The sequence below is a fragment of the Podarcis erhardii genome (assembly GCF_964252035.2).
Source record: "Podarcis erhardii genome assembly, chromosome: 2".
In the NCBI taxonomy this organism is placed as follows: domain Eukaryota; kingdom Metazoa; phylum Chordata; class Lepidosauria; order Squamata; family Lacertidae; genus Podarcis; species Podarcis erhardii.
This window is the reverse complement of record NC_138498.1, coordinates 118,616,756-118,631,684: the sequence shown is the minus strand read 5'-3', so window position 1 is coordinate 118,631,684 and position 14,929 is coordinate 118,616,756. Positions and strand designations below refer to the sequence as shown.

General features: G+C 49.0%; 1 protein-coding gene across 1 annotated transcript; it reads left to right on the top strand.

Moving 5' to 3' along the window:
- LOC309336512 (uncharacterized protein) lies at positions 1 to 13,768 on the top strand. The gene is made up of 5 exons (XM_081852363.1): positions 1 to 167; positions 1,374 to 3,176; positions 4,756 to 5,449; positions 8,140 to 8,245; positions 12,200 to 13,768. Exons 2-5 carry the CDS (start codon positions 1,408 to 1,410, stop codon positions 13,294 to 13,296), a joined length of 3,666 nt encoding a protein of 1,221 aa, XP_081708489.1. The 5' UTR covers positions 1 to 167; positions 1,374 to 1,407; the 3' UTR covers positions 13,297 to 13,768.
- Positions 13,769 to 14,929: the final 1,161 nt, after the last annotated feature.

The following is a 14,929-nucleotide window of genomic DNA, read 5'->3' as shown; positions in this document are numbered from 1 at the left end:
GTGGGCGGCGGCGGCGGCGGCTGGAGAGCCATTTCCTTTCTGCTCGCACGGCCGGCGAGGCTCCACCTCTTCCTCGAGAAACTGGATTTTGAATTTCCCAGCGCAGGGGGGCTGCCTCCGCCGGAGAAGCAGCGCTTTCCCAAGCCCGATCGCCGGTGGTATCCCAGGTGAGGGTCTCCGGAAGGAGGGCCGGGGGGTCTGGCGGGGCTGGGAAGGGGGGTCCCCGGGTCGGGGCGGTGCAATGGGGCGCCCTCGCCTCCCCAGCTCGGCTCCGGCGCAAAGCAGAGGCGGAAAGGGCGGTCGGAGATGGCCGGGGACACAACTGGAAGCAGCCGCGATGCGGTTAAGGCAGGGTTAATCCGGCGCAGGAACAAACCCCCAACGCTCAGACCCCCCCCCCCAACATTTCTCCAATGGAAATATCCCTCCATCATCATCATCATCATCATTTTAGGATTCGTGGGTTTCCCCAGCCACACTGGGCGCCTTCCAACATGCATGAAAAAACATTTTTAAACTTCCCTGTGCTGGGCTGCCTTCAGATGTCTTCTAAAGGTTGTATATTAGTTACTGATCTCCTTGGCGGGCGGGCGGGGGGCGCAAAACTCCGTCACTCTCCAACATTGAAAATAGCGGTGTCCCAAGGAAAGGTGGGATCAAATCAGGAACGGGGGCAGCTTCTGCAAATCCAGGACTGTCCCTGGAAAATATGGGCGCTTGGAGGGGTCTGTAGGACTCTCACTGCCGCACGAAGACTAAAGGGTCTATTTTGGCCTTAGGCACCTTTGTGGAACTTCCACTGGCTCATTTCCCTTTTAATGTTGGGTTTTTTAATTATTATTACATTGATGGCCACCTTTATTTTCAAAGGGACTCAAGTTGGTTTGCCTCTTGCCCATTCCATCCTCTCAACAACCCTGTGAGGTGGGTTAGGCTAAGAGATGGGGACTGGCCCAAGGTCTCATGGCTGAGTGGGGATTCAAATCTGGGTCTCCCAGGTTCCAGTCCAGCACTCTTAACCGTTACACCTCACTGGGTTTTTAATTGTTGTGATCCGCCCTGGGACCTTAGGACGAAGGTGTGAGGGTTTGTTTGTTTTTTTTCACAATTGAGCGGTATACAGTGGTACCTCGGTTTTCGAACGTCTCTGTTTACAAACGCCGTAAACCCGGAAGTAAATGCTTCGGTTTTCGAACATGCCTCAGAAGTCAAACGTGCCGCACGGCTTCTGCTGAGTGCAAGATCCTGAGGCCTAGCTGCCGGCTGTTGAGTCCTGAGCACGGAGGTGATATTTGGGCTTATTTGGTGACTCTCTTGCAACCGATTTGTTTTTGTGACTGTGTGCAATCAAATCTCTGCTCATCTCATCTCAGGATCCCTCTGCCAATCACCCCTTTGCTGTGAGAAATGGATAACAGCTGCAAAGCCAAGAGAACCATTAACAGAACAACAATAGAGGTGAAGAAGGAAATTATTTCCAAGCATGAAAGTGGTGCCCGCGTACGTGACCTGGCAAGGCAGTTTGGTATAGCCAAATCGACAATTTGTACCATCTTAAAAAATAAAAAAGCCATTAAAGGAGCCAACGTTGCAAGAGGTGTTAAAACACTTACAAAACAAAGAACGCAGACCATTGAGGAAGTGGAAAAATTGCTTTTCATATGGATAACTGAAAAACAGCTGGCCGGTGACAGCATTTCTGAGAGCATGATTTGTGAAAAAGCTTTACGTTTGCATGCCGACCTCGTCAGAAACATCCCTGGAGCAAGTGAGGGTGAGATTTTCAAAGCAAGCAGAGGGTGGTTTGATAATTTTAAGAGGAGAAGTGGGATACACATTGCGTCGAGACATGGTGAAGTTGCCATTGCCAACAGAGAAGACGCCGACCAATTTGTTTTGGAATTTCAAGATTACGTAGAGGCTGAGGGTTTCCTTCCCCAACAAGTGTTCAACTGTGACGAGACAGGCCTCTTTTGGAAGAAAATGCCCAAGAGGACCTACATAACAGAGGAGGAGAAATCATTGCCAGGACACAAGCCCATGAAAGACAGGCTGACCCTTTTATTATGTGCGAACGCAAGTGGAGATTTCAAGTTGAAGCCTTTGCTGGTCTACCTTTCGGAGAACCCCAGGGTATTTAAGAAAAACAATGTCATCAAAAGCGAATTGCCTGTGATGTGGAGGGCGAACAGCAGAGCTTGGCTAACCAGGCGGTTTTTCGTTGAGTGGGTTCACGAAGTGTTTGGACCAAGCGTGAAAAAATACCTCCAGGACCAAAATCTTCCACTGAAGTGCCTGCTTGTTATGGATAACGCTCCAGCCCACCCTCCAGGATTGGCGGACGAGTTGATGGAAGAGTTCGGTTTTATCAGTGTCAAGTTTTTGCCCCCCAACACGACTCCCCTCATCCAGCCCATGGACCAGCAGGTCATGTCTAATTTTAAGAAGCTTTACACCAAAGCACTGTTCCAAATGTGCTCTGAGGTGACCTCGGACACAGAGCTAACCCTCAGAGAGTTCTGGAAGAACCGTTTCAATATCCTACATTGCTTACATCTCATAGACAAAGCATGGGGCGATGTGTCTCAGAGAACATTGAAGTCGGCGTGGAAGGAATTGTGGCCGGCAGCTGTTCCTGAAGGTGTATTTGGGGATGTTGGAGAAGATGCTCCTGTTGTTGAGGATATTGTGTCTCTGGGAAAGTCCCTGGGCTTGGAAGTGAGCAGGGAGGACGTCGAGGAGTTAGTGGAGGACCACAAGACGGAGCTCACCACAGAAGAACTCCAGAACATTCTGATGGAGCAGCAACAGGCGGCAACTGAGGAATTGTCTGAGGAGGAGGAGGAGAAGAGAAGAGAAAACGTTCCTACTGCACTGATCGAAGAAATGTGTGCGAAATGGGCTGAACTGCAAAGCTTTGTTGAAAAATATCACCCTGATGCCGCTGCTGTAAGTCATGCTACCAACACGTTCAATGATAGCGCCATGTCTCACTTTAGACAAATTTTAAAACAAAGGAAAAGATCCGCTGAGTCTGAAGCAGGTGTCAGTGGTGTAAAAAGGGAATGCATGGCAGCACGGGAGTCAGCTAGAGGGATTCTGGAAGAGGGCTACAGGACACTTGAACAGCAGTCACCTTTTGTGATTATTGAAGGGGACTATCATCAACTTTGCAGGTAAGGAAAAAATGACATTTCCGTTTTTATCATTTACAGTACTGTTTTTACACTAGTGGCCAAAATTGTTGAAACCTTTTGGGGAAAGTCTATTTCCAAGGTTTGATGGCTCATAACACCACTTTTTTGGGGGAGTAATACCATTAAATCAGGGCTTTTTTTCTGGAGGGACACAGGGATACGCATACCCCTAAACATTTTGTGAATCTTTGTACTTTTCTCCATTTACTGTATTTATTTTTCCCAATTTGAACTATAATATGGTTCCCAATTTGAACTATAATTTTCTTCAGCCAAAATGAGAGTACCCGTAAACTTTTTTTCAGGGGAAAAAAACACTGCAGAAAATTATATACCAATGGAAATATAATTTAATGAAGAATGTAATGCCACAAAGTTTGTTCAGTTATCTGTATTCTATCAAACGTTATAGCCAAATAACCAGAAAAAGGAGTGTTTAGAGATCCAATCAGGTGTCATCTTGTTTTGGCAATGATGGCTCATAGCACCACTTTTTTTGGAGTAATAACATAAAATTATATATCCGTGGAAAGATAATTTATTGAATAATGAATGTAATGAAGAAGCACCTGTCTGAGCTGCTGCCAGCCAGAGCAGGCGGCACAGAGCTAGGTGGGGTAATGGTCTGGCTCTGGATAATGCAGCTTACTGTGCCCTGTCTAAGCCATGCGTCACACAGCCTTAAAAATAATAAAAGAATATTTTTTAAAAATTATTATTATTATTATTATTATTAATTGAACTTCTATATCGCCCTATACCCAGAGGTCTCAGGGTGGTTCACAGAACAAAATCAAAGTATAAAACCACAAAATATATACAGTGGTACTTTGGTTCTCAGTCTGTTCCAGAAGTTGGTTCCAAAACCAAGGTGCGCTTTCCCATAGAAAGTAATGCAAAATGGAATAATTTTTTTAAAACAACCCCTAAAACAGCAATTTAACATGAATTTTACTATCTAATGAGACCATTGCTGCATAAAATGAAAGCAATAAACAATGTACTGCAGTTACACAGTCATTCAATCAGTAGCTGAACTGGGTTCCACACAATCACAAAAATAAAAACTGCAAAACCGAAAAATATACAGTGGTACCTCTGGATGCGAACGGGATCCGTTCCAGAGCCCCGTTCACATCCTGAAGTGAATGCGACACCTGCGCGTGACATCATTTTGAGCATCTGCGCGAGCGGCGAAACCCGGAAGTAACATGCTCTGTTACTTCCGGGTTGCCATGGAGCGCAACCCGAAAATGCTTCAACCCAAAGTATGACAGCATAGCAAAAACAGACAGACGTTAGCATAACACTCAAAACGGAAGCGTAACACTCAGATCAGAAGCATAACACTCAAAACGGAGCACGTTCAGCTTCCGAAAACAGTTTGCAAACCAGAACACTTATTTCCAGGTTTGCTGTGTTTGGGTCCCAAGGCGTTTGAGTACCAAGGTGCCGCTGTAATCAAAATCAAAACAATAACCCCCCCCCCATAAATTTTATTTTATGTTTTATCACGTCACACTTAGCCTTGAATCCCATCTCGCCCTTTCTCACGTAGGCCTCATCAAGCTTGGTACGCGAGGCCGCTAAGCTGCCCAGGGACGACAATGAAAGAGGCGCCTGCCGCAGGGTCGGAAGATTTCAAGACGGAGGTGTTTGAAGAGGGTCTTCCTCACCACAGCCCACCTCACCTGGAGCCCCAGGAGATCAAGGTGGAGCCAGAGGAAAGGCCTCTGCACTCCTGGGATACTCAGTGGCAGGGCTGCCCTCTGGGAGACGAACCCTCTCATTCCACCTGGGATGCCGCTCGGCCGTCGGGGGACGAGACCCCTCCGGTTATCCCGGACGTCCGCCGGGAGCCTGCCGGGAAGGGGAGGGTGAAGCCCGTCCCGGCCTTCCGAGACGGAGACTGGAAGATCTCCAGGACCCTGAAACCAGGAGACCCAAACGGGAAGGGCGATGTCCCGAGCGGAGGCAATATCGACACAGAGGCCAAGCGCCAGCGTTTCCGGGGTTTCCGCTACTGGGAGGCCGAGGGGCCCCGCACAGCCTGCGACCGGCTCCAGGAGCTGTGCTACGGCTGGCTGAAGCCAAAGAGGCACACCAAGGAGCAGATCTTGGAGCTGGTGGTCTTGGAACAGTTCCTGGCCGTCCTGCCGCCGGAGATCCAGACCTGGGTGAGGGATGGTCGCCCCGAGACCTGTGACCAGGCGGTGGACCTGGCAGAAGCCTTCCTGCTGAGGCCTCAAGAGGTAGGGAGCAGGTGGGAAGGGCAGGTGAGGGGTTTTTGGGGGGATGGGGAAACTTCCTCAGGGGAATATGACAGGGTGGTGGCGTGGGTACAAGAAGCAGGGAGCCTGGACCCACATGGGCAAGGACCCAAGGTCACCCAGTGAGTGGGGATTCGAATCCGGGTCTCAACAACATATTCTTTATACCCCACCCATCTGACTGGGTTTCCCCAGCCACTCTGGGCGGCTTCTAACAGAATTTTAAAATACAATAATCTATTAAACATTAAAAGCTTCCCTAAACAGGGCTAGGGACGCGGGTGGCGCTGTGGGTTAAACCACAGAGCCTAGGATTAGCCAATCAGAAGGTCGGCAGTTCGATTCCCCGCAACGGGGTGAGCTCCCATTGCTCGGTCCCTGCTTCTGCCAACCTAGCAGTTCGAAAGCATGTCAGAGTGCAAGTAGATAAATAGGTACCGCTCCGGCCGGAAGGTAAACGGCTTTTCCGTGCGCTGCACATGACCCGGAAGCTGTACACTGGCTCCCTCGGCCAATAAAGCAAGATGAGCGCCGCAACCCCAGAGTCGGTCACAACTGGACCTAATGGTCAGGGGTCCCTTTACCTTTAAACAGGGCTGCCTTCAGATGTCTTCTAAAAGTCTGGTAGTTGTTCTTCTCTTTGACATCTGGTGGGAGGGCGTTCCACAGGGCGGGTGCCACTACTGAGAAGGCCCTCTGCCTGGTTTCCCGTAACCTCACTTCTCGCAGTGAGGGAACCGCCAGAAGGCCCTTGGCGCTGGACCTCAGTGTCTGGGCTGAACGATGGGGGTGGAGATGCTCCTTCAGGTATACTGGACTGAGGCCGTTTAGGGCTTTAAAGGTCAGCACCAACACTTTGAATTGTGCTCGGAAACGTACTGGGAGCCAGTGTAGGTTTTTCAAGACCAGTGTCTTTCAAGAATATCTTTAACAGTTACTCTGTACTGGCTTTTAAATTGTTGTGATCTGCTATGGGACCTTAGGATGAAGGTTTGAGAACCCTTTCATCAGTGGCTCAGTCTCTCTCCCTTTCTGGGCAGATCCACACAATAAAATCGAAACACATCCAGCTCACATTTAAACGCACCCGGCTTCTCCCCAAATTATCCTGGGGATTGTTGGTTGTTGAGGGTGCTGGGAATTGTAGCTGTGGGGGTGGGTGCAACTACACTTCCCATGATACTTTTAGGGAAGTCTTTGTGTAGAGCTGCGCTTCAATGCTCACAAAACACCCATTCATTCTTGTTGGCGGGGAAAAAACCAATGGTGTGTTGTGAGAGGAAAGTGGATAGAGAGAAGTTTTTTCTCTTGTCATAATCCTGGCCTGCTAGATGTTGGCAGGCAGGCAGGGTCGAGGGAACAACAATATCTGGAGAGAGATGCAGCATTTGGGCCCTTTTATATTTAGACAAAAAGTGAGCATGGCCAGCCTCTCTTTTGATTCTCTCAGGCTCCCAATTCTGAGGCAGGATCCACAAAATCACATCTCATTCTTGACTGAAATGGTGGGTCAAGACTTCTACCCATAGCTGTCAACGTTTCCCTTTTTTTGAGGGAAATTCCCTTATTCTGAATAGGATTCCTCGCAAGGAAAGGGGAAAGTTGACAGCTATGCTTCTACTGGAACCTAGGGGGTTGGGTTGTCTTTTCCTTCTTGAGGGGCCACGTGCCGGAGGCAGAAGTGAGAGGAACAATGAATTCAAAATTTATTTATTTTTTATATAGGATGGCGGGCTAGTTTCCGTGCAAACTCACCGCCCCCCTAATCCAGACATGATCACATCATGGAGGAAGAGAGGAGCGGAGGCTACGAGGGGAGTTGCTCACCCCTGCCTTGGACTGTGATTTGTTTTTTCTCCATTTATATCCCACCACCTCCTCCAAGGAGCTCAAGGTGCTGCACATGGCCTCTTCCCCATCTCATTTCATCCCCACAACCCTGCGCATAGCTGTCAACCGTCCCTTATTTGGCGGGAAACTCCCTTATCTCAGCGCCATGTCTCGCTGCTGTCCCTTATTGATGATGTCCCTTAAATTCCCTGGGTTTCAAGGAAGCAGCTCCTCTGCCTCCCTGCCAGCCAGCCAGGGAGGAGGGAGGCTCCAACTGTGTTGCTTGGCTGCGTTGCTCACCCAATAAGGAGTCTAAGAACGACTGGGGGGTGGAGCTTGCATGCCTTGTGCCACTCAAATCGGCCGCGTTGCCTGGGGACTCCCCTTTGCTCAGCGCTTCCCAGCGGAGAGGGGATGGTGGTTTTTTTGCTGCATCCCCTTTGCCGGGTTGCTGCGCTGTGGGAACCACCGCTTGAGGCTTCATTTGGCTGCTGGCTGGGCTTTCTGCCTTTGGCTCGGAGGGGCTCAGAAGTTGAATATACCTGTGTTCGGAAAATCCCTTATTTTGGCTGCTGATCCCTTATTTTCGAGGCTGCTGGTCCCTTATTTTCAAATCTGTAAGTTGACAGCTATGACCCTGCGAGGTAGCGTAGGCCTAGAGGCAGCAACTGGCCTGAGGTCACGCAGTGAGCTTCATGGCGAAGTGGAGATTTGAACCCTGGTCTGCCAGGTCCTGTTCTGGTGGCAGCTGACTCTCAGTACGACAGTTGTGGTCTGCGGAGTCCGAATTGGACAGCCTGCTGTTGTGTCTTAATAACGGGGGTCGCATTTGTCTGTTTTAGGATCTGGACACGTACGACGAAGTGGTTGTGGGCCTGTCAGATGGAGACCAGGCTTTGATGGAGACCGAGGTGAAGGAAGAGGTCGACGACAGCCCCACCTCGCCAGGTAAGGCTTTCTTGCCTCTTCAATTCTGTGCTTTCCGAAGGCAGCTTTGGTTGAAAAGGGCCTGGCTGCTGCGTCAGCCCAGATATGATACGATAATCTTTATTGTCATTGTCCCATACAGAACAACGAAATTCAAAAATCTACATAAGACATTCAAAACCCAAGAAGCCTGCTATCCCAGCTATTCCAACCTGGTTAGCCCCCTAAAAACTCTGATACCCCATTTTTAAATACAATATACTCCCCTACAGACTCCGTAAAGGTAAAGGGACCCCTGACCATTAGGTCCAGTCATGACCGACTCTGGGGTTGTGACGCTCATCTCGCTTTATTGGCCGAGGGAGCCGGCGTACAGCTTCCGGGTCATGTGGCCAGCATGACTAAGCCGCTTCTGGCGAACCAGAGCAGCGCACAGAAATGCCATTTACCTTCCTGCCGGAGCGGTACTTATTTATCTACTTGCACTTTGACGTGCTTTCAAACTGCTAGGTTGGCAGGAGCAGGGACCGAGCAACGGGAGCTCACCCTGTCGCGGGGATTTGAACCGCTGACCTTCTGATCGGCAAGTCCTAGGCTCTGTGGTTTAACCCACAGCGCCACCCGCATCCTTACAGACTCCTTACAATGCGTTTAAAACCAAAATCGCATTTGGGTAGAAACTGTTTCTCAGGCGGCTAGTCCTAGTCTTTCTAACTCTGTACCTTCTTCCAGAAAGCAGAAGCTAAAAGAGATAATTTCCAGGGTGTGCACTATCCTGCGCTATCTCTGCAGCTTTCTTATGGCACCTGGAAGCATAGATTTGATCCAAGGTGGGAAGAGTGCTCCCAATTATTCTCTCTGCAGTCTTTACAACCCTGGACAGCATTGTTTTTCCCCTGACCGTGCAGCTTCCAAACCACACACACAGACGATAAGTTAATACACTCTCCACAGTGCAATGGTAAAATGCCATCAACAGGTCCTTTGACAGCCCCACCCTGTTCAGGATCTTGATCTCTCACAGGTCAACCAGGGAAGCCCAGAAGCAGCACCCAAAGGCAACAGCACTCTTCCTCTGTGGTTTACATCTGTTGTTGTTGTTTTATTGAATAAAAACCACTATATATATATTCAAAATAAAAACAACCCAATAATACCCACTCCCCAAAAGAGGCACATTTTAAAAGAATATAGGATGTCATCAGGTCAACCAAAGGCCTGGTTAAAAAGGAACATTTTTGACAGCGCCTAAAGGTGTATAATGAAGGAGCCAGGCGAACTTCCCTGGGGAGAACATTCCACAGATGGGGAGCCGCTGCAGAGAAGGCCCCGTTCTCGCCTTGCCACCCTCTGGACCTCTCATGGAGGAGGCACACAAAGAAGGGCCTCAGAGGATGATCTCAGGGTCTGGGAAGGTTCATATGGAAAGAGGCGTTGCGGTCCTGAGCCATTTAAGGCTTTATAAGCCAAAGCCAGCACTTTGAATCGGGCCCGGAAATGGGAGGCTTTGTCAGATAAAAATGATACCCTGTGTGAAATGATCTGGGAGGCTTTGACTGTGATAGGGAGGAAACAGGAAGGGAGGGTAAAAAGGATTAAAGTTGGTGTCAATGTAAAATTAAAAAGGCCTGGGAAAAGACATATAAAGATTGGAAAGGAATGTGGAAAATGATGGTTGTTAAAAAAAAATGAAGCTACGATATTGAGATGTACAGGTCTTGATGGACTTATTGAACAAAATACTTTGTTCCTGTACTTAAGAGTGGACGCCAGGCCAAGACCAGCCAGGTCCTACACAAGGAAGACTCCTCTGCCAGAGAAGATGAAGAAGATTGGCAAAATAAACTCTTGAACTATGCAGGACAAATCAGTTAACTTGAAACCCAAGAAAAGAAAGAGGACTTTGAATTTTATAAAAAGGGGCAATTGTTTAATGCATATCTTTTAAGCATTGTGTATAGATTTTTACATTAGTCTAACTTCTAAAAGTCACTTGTAACAAGTTTTAAATTGTTTTAGGTTTAAAATTGGATTATTAAGAGTATAAGGTTTAAAGGATGTGCGTGAACGAATACTAAACAATGGAACCAGGAGGGGGAGTGGAGGGAAGTCAAGCAAAAAGTATGATTTAAAAATTTGTTTATGATGTTTTCTTTCTCTTTCTGCATTATTGTTGCTATTTTGGTTTTTATTTCTGTTGTTACTTTTGGAAAATTAATAAAATGTTATCAAAAGAAAGAAAAAAAAAAGAATTGGGCCCAGAAACTAATTGGTAGCCAGTGCAGTCGGATCAGGATCAGTATAATATGCTCAAAGCTTCTTGCTGAGGTGAGCAACGTGGCCGCTGAATTCTGCACTACTTGAAGTTTCCGAACTGTCGTCAGAGGCAGCCCTGCATATAACACATTGCAGTAATCTAACCTTGAGGTTACCAGCACATAGACAATGGTATTTAGGGTATCCTTGTCCAGATAGGGGTGTAGCTGGGCCACCAGCCAAAGCTGATGGAAGGCACTCCGGGCCGCTAAGACCACCTGAGCCTTGAGGGACAACAAAGTTGGTATCCAAAGGCATTTCCCATCTCTGACTGTTGCAGGAGAACGTAACCATTGTGACTTGGGTTCATGGTATCCCTGCAGAAATCCCCTGAGCATGGGCATCTCTGCATTAGTATGGCTGTCGGAAGGACATAACACACAGTGGAAATATTAGTGTTTAAAGTCCTAAATGATCTGAAATAATAAATCATATAAATAATTTTTTATTGATACCCTGCCCTTCCCGGTTCAGAAAACCGGGCTCAGGGCGGCCAACAACAAATTCAAAACACTTAATGGATGCAACAAAAAACAGCATAAAATACAGTATAAAACGTGAATAACGATAAATTCAGAATTCAAAAATCAATTTAGGGGGGAAATCCATCCAATAAACATTAGATGATCACCAGGGCTAAATTAGTCCTATTTGGGCCAGCGAGGAGACCAGGGGAGAATTAGCTGTGGGGTCTCAGAGCGGGTAATCTTCATAAAAAGGGGAGGGGGAGGGAAGGAAGGGTAATAAAAGATCAGGCTAAGTTCAAATTGAAAGCCAGGCGGAATAGCTCTGTCTTACAGGCCCAGCAGAAGGAAGTTAAATCCTGCAGGGCCCTGGTCTCATGGGACAGAGCATTCCACCAGGTTAGAGCCATCACTGAGAAGGCCCTGGCCCTGGTGGAGGATAATCTGACTTCCTTAGGGCCCGGGACCTCTAAACTATGATTATTCATGGACATTAAGGTCCTCTTCAGGGCATACCAGGAGAGGCGGTCCCATAGATACGAGGGCCCTAAGCCCCCTCCTTCACTGCAGACCATCTTGTTGTTTTAGTGGTGTTCAATAAGCAAAGCTTCGTTAACTTGGAAGGTGTTACACATCAGGTGGGATTCACTTAGGGTGTTGCAGGAGTGGAAGCAACGGGACTTTCCCTCCTTCCGCCCCTCTCCAAATCTGCTCTGGAGGGTTGGGGGAACCCCTATAATGACAATAATAATTTATTATTTCTACCCCGCCCATTTGGCAGGGTTTCCCCAGCCACTCTGGGCAGCTCCCAACAGAATTAATGATAATAATTTCTTTATTTTTTAAGCGATAAAACACCAGACATTAAAAACTTCCCTAAACAGGGCTGCCTTCAGATGTTTTCTAAAAACCAGATAGTTTATTTCTCTGACATCTGATGGGAGGGTGGGTGCCACTACCGAGAAGGCCCTCTGCCTAGAACAGGTGTAGGGTGCTTGCAGGGCAGGAGACGGCGGGGACATGGTGCTGCGCAAGCAATTTAATTCCACGTTGAATCCCACTCTATACACAATTCATTTCCATGTACTAAATTCTATTGCAGTTTCTGCACCTTTATAGACGTTTGTACCGGCTTGCACGGTGTTCCGTTCTGACGTGGACTGCCGCAATAAAACGCTGTTCTCTTCTGCTCCAGGACGTGAAATATTGTTGGATGAAAGCGGAAAGGAAGCGCGGCATGTGTCCGCCGAAGAATCGGAGTCCGATATGGAAGAGGAAGAATGTGAGATGGAAGAAGGGAGCTTTGGCGATCCGGGCGGAGCAGAGGGACACATGGCAAACGAAATCCAAGTCTGGAAGATCACGGGGCCCCAGAGCTTGCAGGAGGGCATGGGCAGACACGTGTGCCCCGTTTGCGAGAGAGCGTTCACTCGCAAATCGAGCCTCAACCGACACCTGATAATCCACTCGGGAGAGAAGCCCTACAGGTGTATCGATTGCGGGAAGGGCTTCAACCGCAGGACCAACCTGATGGCTCACGAGGCCGTCCACACCGAAGAGAAGTCCTACCAGTGCTCAGAGTGCGGGGAGAGCTTCAAGCCGAAATGGGGCATTGCCCCCTACCAGGTGGATCCCACGGGGGAGAAGGTCTACAAGTGCCTGTCGTGCAAGAAGAACTTCCGGCAGACGGGCAGCGTGATGAGCTGGCGGCTGCTGAACGAGCAAGGGAAGGAGATCCAGCCACAGCCTTCGGACGCGCCGGGCCCCGAGAAGGAGGAGAACGTCCCCGCGCACCAGAACGAACCCGAGATCGATCTGGGGAAGGACGTGTCCGTGGGGACGATCGAGTCGGTGATCGTTCCAGGCGGCGACCTTTGCTTCATCAAGACCCCGGCGAAGCTGTACAAGGGGAAGCGGATGAGCCCCTGTCCTGTGTGCGGGAAGGTCTTCGCCACACAGTCGAGCGTCAACCGGCACCAGAGGATCCACACGGGGGAGAAGCCCTACAAGTGTTCCTACTGCGGGAAGAGCTTCAACCAGAAGACCAGCCTGCTCACCCATGAAGTTATCCACACCGAGGAGAAGCCGTACCAGTGCTCCGACTGCGGGAAGAGCTTCCGGCACTCGTCGGGCCTCCAAGTGCACCAGAGGATGCACACAGGAGAGAAGCCGTACACCTGCCTGGTCTGCCGCAAGAGCTTCAGCCAGCGGGCGCACGTGATCAAGCACATCGTGAGGAAGCACAAGGGGGAGAAGCCCTCGTCGTACGTCTCTCAGCCGTCCGAGAGCTGAGGCGCACGTCCCCTCCGGCCTCCCGGACTAAGATACAAGAGCAGACTGCAGTCTTAGCGTAGTTTGTTTAGGTGTAAGAATCCCCGCCCGCTCAGGATCCGCTCCTGACTTTCTGGGACTGGACATGCCTCTTTCTTGGAAAGAGAAAAACCCCAGGCCAGTGTACTCAAGCAGAGTCACAACAGGCACACTCCTCTGAGGGAATTTGACTGTGCCGCTATATCGGAGGCGGTTTGAGCAATCGCGCTTAGCGTCCAGATGGGCAGCATTTGTTGCCGTCTCGTGGAGGCCGATCGGAAAGAGGGAAAACCTCTGCAGCGAATCGCTTGCGAGTCCTGCCCCTGCTCACTAGCGTACCCTGATGCCCAGTATGGGAACTGCAGCGATAATTAACACCAGAGCTTTTCGGTTGCCAGACATCCACCTCTGTATATGGTTATGTTGCTGCTGTGCCAATAAATGTTGGTTGGTGGACATCTGTGGATGCGCAGAGGGAATATACCTCTTTGGGCTATGAAGAACTTGTTGCAATTCCACCCTCCACCCCCATCAATGATTTCTCTATATTCGGAATGGATGGGGCATGAGGAATACGCTGACAGTTTTCTCTGCATTAACTGGTCATGGACAACTTGTGTCATGCATAGTCCTATATAGTTTCTGTGTGTTTTAGTAACCTGACGTCGGAATATGTCTCCGCTGCAAACTTTGGGAACTTGGGCTTTGGGCCTCGCAGGTGGGGCTCACCTCTGTGGGTGTACGTAGCAGTGGGCGGCTGATTCATTAGGGCAGCTGCTTATTGGGTCTGGCAGGGCAGAAGGCTGGGAGACAGAGAGGCAACGACAGTCAGAGCCAGCCTAGTTCTAGTTTCCCCCTATTCTTCCTGCTCTGCAAGGAGAACACTGTGTATGCAGGTGGGTGTTACTGAGGACCGGCTGAGCATGCTGGAGCATTGACCCCCACCCCCAGCCCCATTTGCCCTAGTGGACCAGCCTCAGTTGCCTGCCGACTGCCCTCTTACAGATAGCTCAGAGGAGTGTCCCACACTGCCCTCAGTCCGTTTCTGCCCTTGTAGAACTCAGCAGGAGGATGAGGACAAAAGCAGAATTAGTTGGCTCTGGCGCCACCTGCTGTTGGGCTCCCTTCCTTCCGCCCCACCACAGCCCCTGACCATTACTCCCCTTAAGTAGTTATAGGATTGCAGCCCTAGTCTTTTGGGTAGTGAGGGTGCCGTGTAGAATTTTTTATTAAAGTTTAACTCGTGTATGAAATGTACGCAGGCAGCCGTGGGTTCAGTCCCCCACCCCCAGCGTCACCCCTTAAATAAGTGTCTTGGGTGGAACAATAAGCCTTGGAGCATTTTTTAAAAAAGAATAAAATAGTATTTTGTATCAAAGTAATAGTTTAGCTAGTTTATTATCTGCATCCCGCTTTTCTACTACACTAATTAAAGCGGTTTGCAATTTATGTAAAAAATAAAATAGGCTGGGAAAGAATTTTTAACCATACCTTGCAAAATTGTACACCTTTCAAGTAGTAAAAGAACTGCCCCTTTGAAGATATCACTAGATCGGCCAGCTGTCTTGGTGTGAAGCAAACTTCGTGTGTTCCCTTTGAAGACAATTTAGGGCAG